The sequence below is a fragment of the Nerophis ophidion genome, linkage group LG10 (assembly GCF_033978795.1).
Source record: "Nerophis ophidion isolate RoL-2023_Sa linkage group LG10, RoL_Noph_v1.0, whole genome shotgun sequence".
Lineage (NCBI taxonomy): Eukaryota > Metazoa > Chordata > Actinopteri > Syngnathiformes > Syngnathidae > Nerophis > Nerophis ophidion.
The window spans coordinates 45,481,549-45,493,916 of NC_084620.1; the positions used below are offsets into that span (position 1 = coordinate 45,481,549).

Sequence of the window (12,368 nt, forward strand, 5' to 3'; positions counted from 1 at the left end):
CCCTGGGTTAGAGTGTCCGCCCTTATATCGGTAGGTTGTGAGTTCAAACCCCGGCCGAGTCATACCAAAGACTAGAAAAATGGGACCCATTTCCTCCCTGCCTGGCACTCAGCATCAAGGGTTGGGATTGGGGGTTAAATCACCAAAAATTATTCCCAGGCGCGGCCAAGGCTGCTGCCCACTGCTCCCCTCACCTCCCAGGGTGTGATCAAGGGGATGGGTCAAATGCAGAGGACAAATCTCCCGTCCAAAGGCAAAACCTAGTAACTCACTTTTAGCTGATTTTGAGAAAACAAAGGAAAACCAATCTCTCTTGATGCTGTCTTACAAAGATCTACAAAGTCATCAAAGGTATAGATGTTTTCTTGAGCTTTCATTTTCTTGCCGATTGAGCCATGGATTGAATCTGCTCTCATGAACGTGTGTGCCCTTTCTCCAGATATTTTATCACAATGTCGGGTGGGCCCCATTCTGCGTTTGCACATTGGGCAAGAGCCGTGTACAGCGTCCAGTTTTTATTTTGACCTCCACAGTTATCTGCCCAAAAGAGTATGCAAGGGGAAGAATAAAGAACAATACATTTAATGAGGATGCTTGCAGCGTCCTGGGCCAATCTTCCAAATATCCCCTCGTGCCATAATATCACATAATCAGGTTGACCGTCGGCCCCCATTTGTGCAAATGTCTCATTAAAGACAATAAGGCGACTGACAAAGAAGCTCCGATTGGTCCCTTGAGATACTAGGTTTTTCTGTTGTATCTACGCGGTTATGTGGTAGTTGCTAGGTCCTGCCATGCGCGTAACAGCTTACTTACGGAACAAATTACAATATCGCATACCCTAATGTAAAGCATATCACCTAGGAACTGCAAACATTTTTATCAGCTCAGTTTTGACCAAAATTGAGTTACTGGGTTTTGCCTTTGGACGGGGGAAATTTCACCACACCTAGTGTGTGCGTGACAATCATTGGTAGTTTAACTTTACTTTAACTTTAATTCCAACCATTGAAATACTCTCCATAGTTCAAGACTTACGAACATTTAAAAACAGCACTGCACATCATAATGGCGGCTACAGTTTTGATGTTACAGGTCTAAAAAAATGGAACGTCCGGCGGGCCGGGTGGAAAATCTTAACGGGCCGCATATTTTGCGCTAGGGAGACACCTGACTGACTTGACATTAGTTGTTTGATTTACCATTAATGTTATGTTGGCGACACGTTTCTGATTGAATAATGTTTAAAGTAAAAGTAGCCTTCATTGCGTTACGTTGTTGGAGTTGTGACCAAAGATTGTATATTGGGAGAGGATGATCTACCGCATGGTGATGTACAGCGCACACAAAGTCACTTAAAAAAAAATTGCGTGACCGGGTTACGGCCATGCGTGCAAAATTTCACTATTAAAACAATGTGGAACATGTCCTTTGCAGGTGGGAGACTCGTGGCTGACGGAGAGATGTGTTGAGAAGTGCGTGTGTAACCTGGGAGGCCTGATCACCTGCAAGATCCACAGCTGCGACTCCAACTCGGTGTGCGCCCTGGACAAACTTGGAGCCGTCTACTGCAAGCCTGCCAGTGAGTCACAAGGGTGTATGACAGGGGTTGGCAACCCAAAATGTTGAAAGAGCCATATTGGACCAAAAATACAAAAACAAATCTGTCTGGACCCGCAAAAAATTAAAAGCCATATTACATATAGATAGTGTGTCATGAGATATAAACTGAATTATGAGGACTTGGAGGAAACTAAATGAGCTCAGATATAGCTACAAATGAGGCATCGTGATGCAATATGTACATACAGCTAGCCTAAATAGCATGTTAGCATTGATTAGCTTACAGGCATGCAGTGTCCAAATATGTCTGATTAGCACACTCCACATAAGTCAATAACATCAACAAAACTCACCTTTGTGCATTCATGCACAACGTTATAAGTTTGGTGGACAAAATGACACAGATAAAGAAGTGGCATAAATCACGTCTGAGAAAGTCGAAGAAAGTTATGCATGTAAACAAACAAAGGTGAGTTCAAGTCCCGCCAAAATTAGTAGGACAAAACGGCTCACGCCAAATACTCGAATCAGTGAAACATGTTTAATATAAACATTGTGCTTTATAGCAATTAAGGAGGTTTGTGTCATGTTTGTCCTCCGACAGAAACCAAATCAAAACAAAAAATATGTTTTTTTCCCCAACATTATTTCCATTTTTTATATATTTTTGAAAAAGCTCCATAGAGCCACTAGAGCGGCGCTAAGGAGCCGCAGGTTGCCGACCCCTGGTGTATGCCGATACTGCGTGATGTCATACGGTATCGTTGCTGTAAAGTTGGTATTCTTATGCTGGAAGAGTCCTCTGGTTTCGGCACTTTCAATCTACTATCACCTACTTTTAGTAGTGGTAGATCAGCGTGAACACCTCTTGTTGGTGCTGACGTTACTACTCAAAGCTCACAATAACAGGCAGGACTGTAAATAATATACTTCTCAGACTAAAACAAAGGCATTTTTACCCTACAGGCACCGACTTTCAGTGGTCTTTAAAGAAGCCATATGTAATAATTTAATGTGACGTCATCATTACATGGCCCTGATATTTCGAAAGGGATTATTAAATCATCCATCCATTTTTTACCGCTTATTCCCTTTGGGGTTGCGAGGGGCGATGGTGCCTATCTCAGCTACAATCGGGCGGAAGGCGGCGTACACCCTGGACAAGTCGCTACCTCATCACAGGGCCAACACAGATAGACAGACAACATTTACACTTACATTCACACACTAGGGCCAATTTTGCCAATCAACCTATCCCCAGGTGCATGTCTTTGGAAGTGGTACGAAGCCGGAGTGCCCGGAGGGAACGCACGCATTCACGGAGAGGACATGCAAAATCGACACAGAAAGATCCCGAGCCCGGGACTGAACCCAGGACTACTTACCTTCGTAATGTGATGCAGACGCACTAACCACCTCTTCCACCATGAAGCCCATTATTAAAACATGTTATTTTCAAATACCTCTATAACTGATGACTGTAGTGCAGCCGGGATATGCTCATTTTAAAATTAGATTTACAGCCCCGAAATATTATTGTTTTCATTTAGATGCCCCGCCCTCCATTGTTTGACCAATTAGAAAGTCCGTGAGTGTGCCACATCGAGGTTTTGCAGTTACGCACCGCCATCTCTCGTCTGGCTACTGCCACTGGTAAAATGACTAAACACGGTAACTATAAAAGGCTTCGTTACAATTCTCAACTTATTCATGACAAAGCCAGGAACAAAACGAGGATTGGTATCAGGGATGCCTTTGAAAGATGGAGACAATTGAAGGCAGAGAATATTTTTTGATTTGATACCAAACATGCTAATTTCCTAAATCAAAACATAATTGTTATGGTTTAACAGAGGGAGATGACGGATCAGACACCAGGGGTCAGTAATGTTCAATAATTTATTATATATATAGGCAATATATATAATAATAAACAATACTAACTAAACTAAGGAAATGGGGCTTGTCAAAACCCTAGAGTGTGTGTGTGTGTGTGAGGCTATGTGTAGAGTTAGCTGAGGTGTGTGTTACCAAGTGTTGAGAGAGAAGGACGAGAGGAAGGTCCGTGTCCGGGCGAGAGTCAAGGATCGAGGAAGGCAGTCAGTCCAAAGTCATAAGGGAAATCAACGGAAGAATCGGGACGAATAGGGAGAATAGGGAGGGCGTGGCGCAGTGGGAGAGTGGCTGTGCGCAACCCGAGGGTCCCTGGTTCAATCCCCACCCAGTACCAACTTCGTCACGTCCGTTGTGTCCTGAGCAAGACACTTCACCCTTGCTCCTGATGGGTGCTGGTTAGCGCCTTGCATGGCAGCTCCCTCCATCAGTGTGTGTGAATGGGTAAATGTGGAAGTAGTGTCAAAGCGCTTTAAGTACCTTAAGTACAACCCATTTATTTATTTAAGAATCACCAAGGGCAAAACTAGGGAGGGCACTGAGGGAGGACAAACAAGGAAGTCAGGCACGGAGGGAAAACACAGAGGGAAAACAGACAGCATCAAGCTACAGTAGGCTTACGGTACACCGTTGAGAAACTAAGTTCCCGCCCGGATCATTGTGTCCACTGGTCCTTTATTCAGCTCCCGCTCATCATACCAGGTGCACTGGTTGTAGATTGTCTCCGGCTGGGGCGACACTTAGGCGTGATCTGCGCGGCAAGCGCGGGGGCGTGTCCTGTGGAGCTCACAGCGGAGCCTCTAGGTGCTCTCTTAGAGGAGCGAGAAGCAGACTGCGAGTGCGTTGTAACAATAATACAATATTTGCAAATCTCTTTCAATCTATATTCAATTGAATAGACTGCAAAGACAAGATACTTGACGTTAAAACTGAGAAACTTTATTTTTTTCAAATATTAACTCATTTGGAATTTGATGCCTGCAACATGTTTCAAAAAAGCTGGTACAAGTGGCAAAAAGACTGAATAAGTTGAGGAGTGCTCATCAAATATCCATTTGGAACATCTCACAAGCAAACAGGCTAATTGGGAACAGGTGTGTGCCATGACTGGGTAAAAAAAACAGTTTCCATGAAATGCTCAGTCATTCACAAACAAGGATGGGGCAAGGCTCACCACTTTGTGAACAAAATGCCAAATTGCCCAACAGTTTAAGGACAATTATTCTCAACAAGCCATTGCAAAAAAATTAAGGATTTCACCTTCTATGGTCCGTAATATCATCAAAAGGTTCAGAGAATCTGGAGAAATCACTGCACATAAGCGATGATATTACGGACCTTGAATCCCTCAGGCGGTACTACATCAAAAAATCGACATCAGTGTGTAAAGGATATCACCACATGGGCTTAGGAACACTCAAGAAAACTACTGTCGGTAACTACAGTTTGTCGCTACATCTGTAAGTGCAAGTTAAAACTCTACTATGCAAAGCGAAAGCCATTTATCAACAGCACCCAGAAACGCTGCCGGCTTTGCAGAGCCGGAGCTCATCTATGATGGACTGATGCAAAGTAGAAAATTGTTCTGCGATCTGATGAGTTCACATTTCAAATTGTTTTTTAATCTGTGGACGTCATGTCCTCTGGAACAAAGACGAAAATAACCCTCCATATTGTTCTAGGCGCAAAGTTCAAAAGCCTTCATCTGTGATGGTATGGGGGTGTATTAGTGCCCAAGGCATGGATAACTTACTCATTTGTGAAGGCACCATTAATGCTGAAAGGTACATACAGGTTTTGGAGCAACATATACTGCCATCCAAGCAACGGTATCATGGAAGCCCCTGCTTATTTCAGCATGACAATGTCCAGCCACGTGTTACAACAGCGTGGCTTCATAGTAAAAGAGTGCAGGTACTAGCCTGGCCTACCTGTTGTCCAGACCTGTCCCCCATTGAAAATGTGTGGCGCATGATTAAACGTCAAATACGACATCGGAGACTGTTGAACAACTTAAGCTGTACATCAGGCAAGAATGGGAAATAATTCCACCTGAAAAGCTTTGATAATTGGCCTCCTCAGTTCCCAAATGTTCCCAAAAGCCATGTAACACAGTGGTAAAAATTCCGATCTGCCAACTTTTTTGCAATGTGTTGCTGCCACCTAAGTTAATTATTATTTGCAAAAAAAAAAAAAAAAAAAAGTTTGTTATTTCAAACATTAAATATCTTGTGTTTGTGATCTATTAAATTGAATATAGGTTGTAAAGGATTAGCAAATCATTGTATTATGTTCTTATTTACGAATTAAACGACGTGCCATTTACACTGATTTGGGGTTTTGTACATCAACGATATGATTTGATGAAAGGACAAAACATTTTTTTTTTCTGGTCGGCCTTTCTACAATAGCACAGGGATTCGTATGGCCACATTCGTCGCAGTTTACCTGACACATGAAACGTGACAAATGTATGCGCAGGGTGGGGGGGGAAGGCAATAGAATGTTGAATATCTTCTCTTTTTTTGGGTAATCCCAACTTCGACGACTGCGTCCGTTGCAATGCATTGGGCCGCTTTCCATCATTTTCAGCAGACTGCATTGCAAAATGATCAAACACCCCTACCCCTCTTTGAGATGTGCAGGAATGGGGGTCACATGAATCCCCTGCCCACGCCGCCCCTCTTTAGCTGCTATGCCACTTTTACAGCCATTTTGTTTGAAACTTACAAAGTCAAAGGATTAGTTCGCAATATTAAAAGAAAAACATACAAAAAAATATATAAAATTATCAATATTTCAAGGTAATAAATCTTCCACGAAGGGACTCATTTTAGGACGATAACCTTGTTGACACCACAAATCCTTGTCTTTGCAGAGTTCGACAAGTGCAGTGTGTCAGGGGACCCTCACTACCGAACGTTTGATGGTTTTGGGCATCACTTCCAGGGCCCGTACACTTACATCCTGACTCGGGATTACAACCTGCAAGGCTCGCTCGTGCCACTGACGATACGGGGTAAGAACGTCCGACGCGGTGGGAACAGAAGGGTGTCCTTCCTGGACCAGATATATGTGGATGTTTACGGCGTCAACGTCCGGTTCCTGCAGAAGAAGGCAGTCCTGGTGTGTATTTGTCTTGGGTTCTTTTTTTCCACGGCCAAAACATCGACATGTAACATGCTTGATGTTGTTTAGGTGAATGGGGAGAGCGTCTCGCCACCTCTCAGCCCGGTTCAAGGGTTAACCATCACGATGAACTCCAGGCAGGTGCAGTTAGCCGCCGACTTTGGACTCACGGTGCGCTTCGACGGGAAAAGCCGTGGAGGTAAACCTCAGAAAACGTCAACTACTGACATCGTGGATTGTGACATTTCTCCCCATGTGTCAGAGATCATTCTACCAAGCACCTATCAGAACGCCGTGAGAGGACTGTGCGGAAACTATGACGACATCGCCAGAAATGAGTACATGAAGCCGGACGGGACGCTCGTCGGGAACCTGAATGTGTTTGGGGAAAGCTGGCGCGTCAGCGACAGAATGTTTGACGGTCCCGGAAATGATGAACCTCCAAGCAGCGCACACATTGACAGGTACAGTACAACTTTCGTGCAATGTGAAAAAATTTAAATACCGTATTTTTCGACTTATAAGTCGCACCGGCCGAAAATACATAATAAAGAAGGAAAAAATCAATCAATCATTCAATCAATGTTTATTTATATAGCCTTAAATCACAAGTGCCTCAAAGGGATGCACAAACCACAACGACGTCCTCGGTAGGGCCCACATAAGGGCAAGGAAAAACTCACCCCAGTGGGACGTCGACCATGATGACTATGAGAAACTTTGGAGAGGACCCCCCCCACCCCCCCCCAGGGAACGAAAGCAATTGGATGTCGAGCGGATCTAACATGATATTGTGAAAGTCCAATCCATAGTGGATCTAACGTAACCGCGAGAATCAAGTCCAAAGTGGATCCAATATAGTAGCGAGAGTCCCGTCCAAAGTGGAGCCAGCAGGAAACCATCCCAAGCGGAGGTGGATCAGGAGCGCAGAGATGTCCCCAACCGATACATAGGGGAGCTGTTCATCTTGGGTCCCGACTCTGGTAGAGCGTCCATCCTGGGTCCCGATTTTGGACAGCCAGTACTTCATCCATGGCCACCAGACCAGACCGGACCCCCTCCACAAGGGAGGGGGGGACATAGGAGAAAAAGAAAAGAAGTGGCAGATTAACTGGTCCAAAAAGAGGGTCTATTTAAAGGCTAGAGTATACAAATGAGTTTTAAGATGAGACTTAAATGCTTCTACTGAGGTAGCATCTCGAACTGTTACCGGGAAGGCATTCCAGAGTACTGGAGCCCGAACGGAAAACGCTCTATAGCCCACAGACTTTTTATGGGCTCTGGGAATCACTAATAAGCCGGAGTCCTTTGAACGCAGATTTCTTGCCGGGACATATGGTACAATACAATCGGCAAGATAGGCTGGAGCTAGACCGTGTAGTATTTTATACGTAAGTAGTAAAACCTTAAAGTCACATCTTAAGTGCACAGGAAGCCAGTGCAGGTGAGCCAGTATAGGCGTAATTTGATCAAACTTTCTTGTTCTTGTCAAAAGTCTAGCAGCCGCATTTTGTACCAACTGTAATCTTTTAATGCTAGACATGGGGAGACCCGAAAATAATACGTTACAGTAATCGAGACGAGACGTAACAAACGCATGGATAATGATCTCAGCGTCGTTAGTGGACAAAATGGAGCGAATTTTAGCGATATTACTGAGATGAAAGAAGGCTGTTTTAGTAATGTTTTTTAAAAAACTCATATATGTCGCACTAGAGCAGACCTGGGCAAATTAAGGCCCGGGGGCCACATGCGGCCCGTTGAGCTTTTCAATCTGGCCCGCCGGACATTCCCAAATAATTTTTTAGATCTTTAAGATGGAAAATATAGCTGCCATTATGATGTGCAGTCTTGTTTTCTAACGACCGTAAGTCTTGAACTATACAAAGTATTTCAATGATTGGAATCTGCGCCTATGGATGATATACCAGTTATCGTATTTGTCGAACTATAAGTCGCAGTTTTTTTCATATACTCCGAAGCGACTTATGTGTGAAATTCTTAACACATTACCATAAAATATCAAATAATATTACTTATCTTATTCGCGGAAGAGACGGAGAAAATGTCAACAAATGTCACATACACGTCACCCAATAAGAATTTGGCGGGGGAGGTTCATGGCAGGAGTGCATTGTGGGTCATGGAATGCAAACTACTGTATGCTATATGCTAGATGCTACTGCCGTAGCTATTAAAATTAATAATTTTATCGTTGGCGGTAACTTATAAAAACTGAGAAGGGCTGAACAAAAATGGCACCAAAAAGGAAATAATGTATTGCAGATTACACAATATCAAATAATATTACTTATCTCATTCGCGGAAGAGACCAAAAAAAATGTCAGCAATCGTCATATACACGTCAACCAATAAGAATTCGGCGGGGGAGGGTCATGGCAGAAGTGCATTGTGGGTCATGGAATGCTAACTGCTATATGCTATTTGCTACTGCCGCAGCTATTAAAATGGATCATTTCATCGTTGTCAGTAACTTGTAAAAATTGAGAAGGGCTGAACAAAAATTGGACCGAAAATAAATTCATGTGCTGCAGATTACAAGCTGGACGTAGTGAAATAGGCAGCAGAAAACGACAAGAGAAAGCGGCGCATACCTTTGGAGTTGGCAGAGTTGTTTAGAAGCGACATCGAGGAAGAATATTTCTTCGGATTTATCGATTAGGAGTGACAGATTGTTTGGTAAACGTATAGCATGTTCTATGTGTTATAATTATTTGAATGACTCTTACCATGAGATGTTACGTTAACATACCAGGCACGTTCTCAGTTGGTTATTTATGCGTCATGTAACGTACACTTATTCAGCCTGTTTTTCACTATTCTTTATTTTTTTAAATTGCCTTTCAAATATCTATATTTGGTGATGGATTTTATCAAATAAATTTCCCCCAAAAATGCGACTTATGCGACGTATATATGTTTTTTTCCTTCTTTATTATGCGTTTTCGGCCGGCGCAACGTATACTCCGGCGCGATTTATAATCCGAAAAATATGGTACTATGGTAATCTAATTAGTTACTATGGTCATCTATTTAGTTACTATGGTCATCTCATTAGTTACTATGGTAATGTAAGCAGCTCAGAAGAGGCACCAAGCAGTGTGGGTGGAAAGCGTTTCCACAGACGCGGAAGGAGATTCTCACAAAAAAGTTCTAAAGTTTAGTGATGTATCAGATATATCAGATTGTAGGTGGGTTTATTTTGTACTGAGGTGGAAATGTCGGGGATCCCGCTCGTGGTAGCCAATTTTATGTAGTCAAAAAGTCCAACTCTTAAACAAAACTAAGAGTTTGTTACAACAGTTTTAATTACTCACATCAGATAGTACATATTGAATCAATATGAAAACAGACAGTGTCTCCGGAGACGAAAAATGGTACCCCCTCGTGAAGGAATTAAGTAAGAGAGCACACATGGATTGGTCCTTCCCTCCTTCTTATAAACTCCATGACGACCTGATTCCTTTCATAACACTTATGTAATTGTCCAATGTTCAAGGGGTATTGACCTCCCAGGTCGTGTCACCCCCAACTTGGTCAGCGTGAGCTTTGCAATGTATCTAGGTGAAAGTTACCCAAAACACAGTCAGGACACAAATTAGCCACTACAGTACCTTTCGCGTTCATATTTCACTGTTTGTTGCATTTTTGTTGCGTTTCACTTGATTGTAAAATATGTCAATCGAAAGAGGGTGTGACATTCATATGTTGTCAATATTCAGTGTTTTATCCTTCATAGAAAAATTTTAAATTCCATTATGTTTTTTAAGGCGGTCTGTTATAACGTTTTTACCATTCAATCAGACATTATTGTAAGGTTTTGTATTAGTGTTCATAAAAATAGATATACCGGCCCCTAGACACATTTTTTTCTCTAAATGTGGCCCCTGAGTCAAAATAATGGCCCAGCCCTGCACTAGAGCAGAGGTCACCAACCTTTTTGAAGCCAAGAGCTACTTCTTTGGTACTGATAAATGCAAAGGGCTACCAGTTTGATACACACTTAAATAAATTGCCAGAAATAGCCAACTCGCTCAATTTACCTTTAATAAATAAATCTACATATATAAAAAATGGGTATTTCTGTCCGTCATTCCGTGGTACATTTTTTTTTCCTTTTACGGAAGGTTTTTGTAGAGAATAAATTATTTCAAAAAAACACTTAATTGAACGATTTAAAAGAGGAGAATACACGAAAAAAATGAAATTTTCATTTTGAAACATAGTTTATCTTCAATCTCGACTCCTTAAAATTCAAAATTTAACCGAAAAAAATTAAGAGAAAAACTAGCTAATTCGAATCTTTTTGAAAAAATTAAAAAAAGAATTTATGGATCATCATTAGTCATTTTTTCTGATTAGGATTAATTTTAGAATTTTGATAACATGTTTTTAATAGATTAAATTCCAATCTTACTCTTTGTTAGAATATATAACAAATTAGACAAAGCTATACAAAGACAAATCATTATTTCTTCTAGATTTTCCTGAACAAAAATTTTAAAATAAATTCAAAAGACTTTGAAATAAGATTAAAATTTGATTCTACAGATTTTCAAAATTTGCCAGAATATTTATTTTGAATTTTAATCATAATAAGTTTGAAGAAATATTTCACAAATATTCTTCGTCGAAAAAACAGAAGCTAAAATTAAGAATTAAATTAGAATTTATTTATTATTCTTTACAGTGAAAAAAAAAAGTACTTGATCATTGATTTAAATTGTCGGGAAAGAAGAGGAAGGAATTTAAAAGGTCAAAATGTATGTGTTTAAAAATCTTAAAATCATTTTTAAGGTTGTGTTTTTTCTCTAAAATTGTCTTTCTTAAAGTTATAATCGCAAAGTAAAATAATAAATGAATTTATTTGAACAAGTGAAGACCTAGTCTTTAAAATATTTTTTTGGATTTTCAAATTCAATTTGAGTTTTGTCTCTCTTAGAATCAAAAATATCAAACAAAGCCAGACCAGCTTGCTAGTAAATAATACAAATTTAAAAAATAGAGGCAGCTCACTGGTAAGTGCTGCTATTTGAGCTATTTTTAGAACAGGCCAGCGGGCGACTCATCTGGTCCTTAAGGGCTACCTGGTGCCCACGGGCACCGCATCGGTGACCCCTGCACTAGAGTATAAGTCACATTTTTTGGGTACATTTATTTGATCAAATCCAACACCAAGAATATACATTTGAAAGGCAATTTGAAATAAATAAAGAATAGTGAACAACAGGCTGAACAAGTGTACATTAAATGACGCATAAATAACCAACTGAGAACGTGCCTGGTATGTTAACATAACATATTATGGTAAGAGTCATTCAAATAACTTTAACACATAGAACATGCTATACATTTACCAAAAAATCTGTCATTCCTAATCGCTAAATCCGATGAAATCTTCTTCCTCGGTGTCGCTTCCAAACAACCCTGCCAACTCCAAAGGTAGACAATACGCTGCCTCCTCTTCTATCGGTACGTCGCTTACGTCAGAGACATACTCAGTTGCAGTTCCAATTATATCAGCCTTTAAATCCGGACAGAATGGTAACCAGCTTGCAACCTGCAGTATAAGATTTCCTTTTCGGTGCCATTTTTGTTCACCCTTTTGTCAGTTTTTATAAGTTACCGCCAATGTTGAAATGATCAATTTTCATAGGTACGGAAGTAGTAGCAGGTAGCATCTTTTTTTTATTCACAATGCACTTTTGCAATGACCCGCCCCCGCCAAATTTTTATTGGTTGACATGTGTTTGTGACGATTG

General features: G+C 41.1%; 1 protein-coding gene across 1 annotated transcript in view; it reads left to right on the forward strand.

Moving 5' to 3' along the window:
* Positions 1-12,368, forward strand: part of zanl (zonadhesin, like) — a 135,513-nt gene that overhangs the window by 92,261 nt on the left and 30,884 nt on the right. Inside the window, exons 83-86 of the mRNA XM_061914662.1 lie at positions 1,438-1,582; positions 6,335-6,582; positions 6,655-6,784; positions 6,848-7,049. Of these exons, the coding sequence (XP_061770646.1) occupies positions 1,438-1,582; positions 6,335-6,582; positions 6,655-6,784; positions 6,848-7,049 (725 nt within the window). The remainder of the gene's footprint in view (positions 1-1,437; positions 1,583-6,334; positions 6,583-6,654; positions 6,785-6,847; positions 7,050-12,368) is intronic.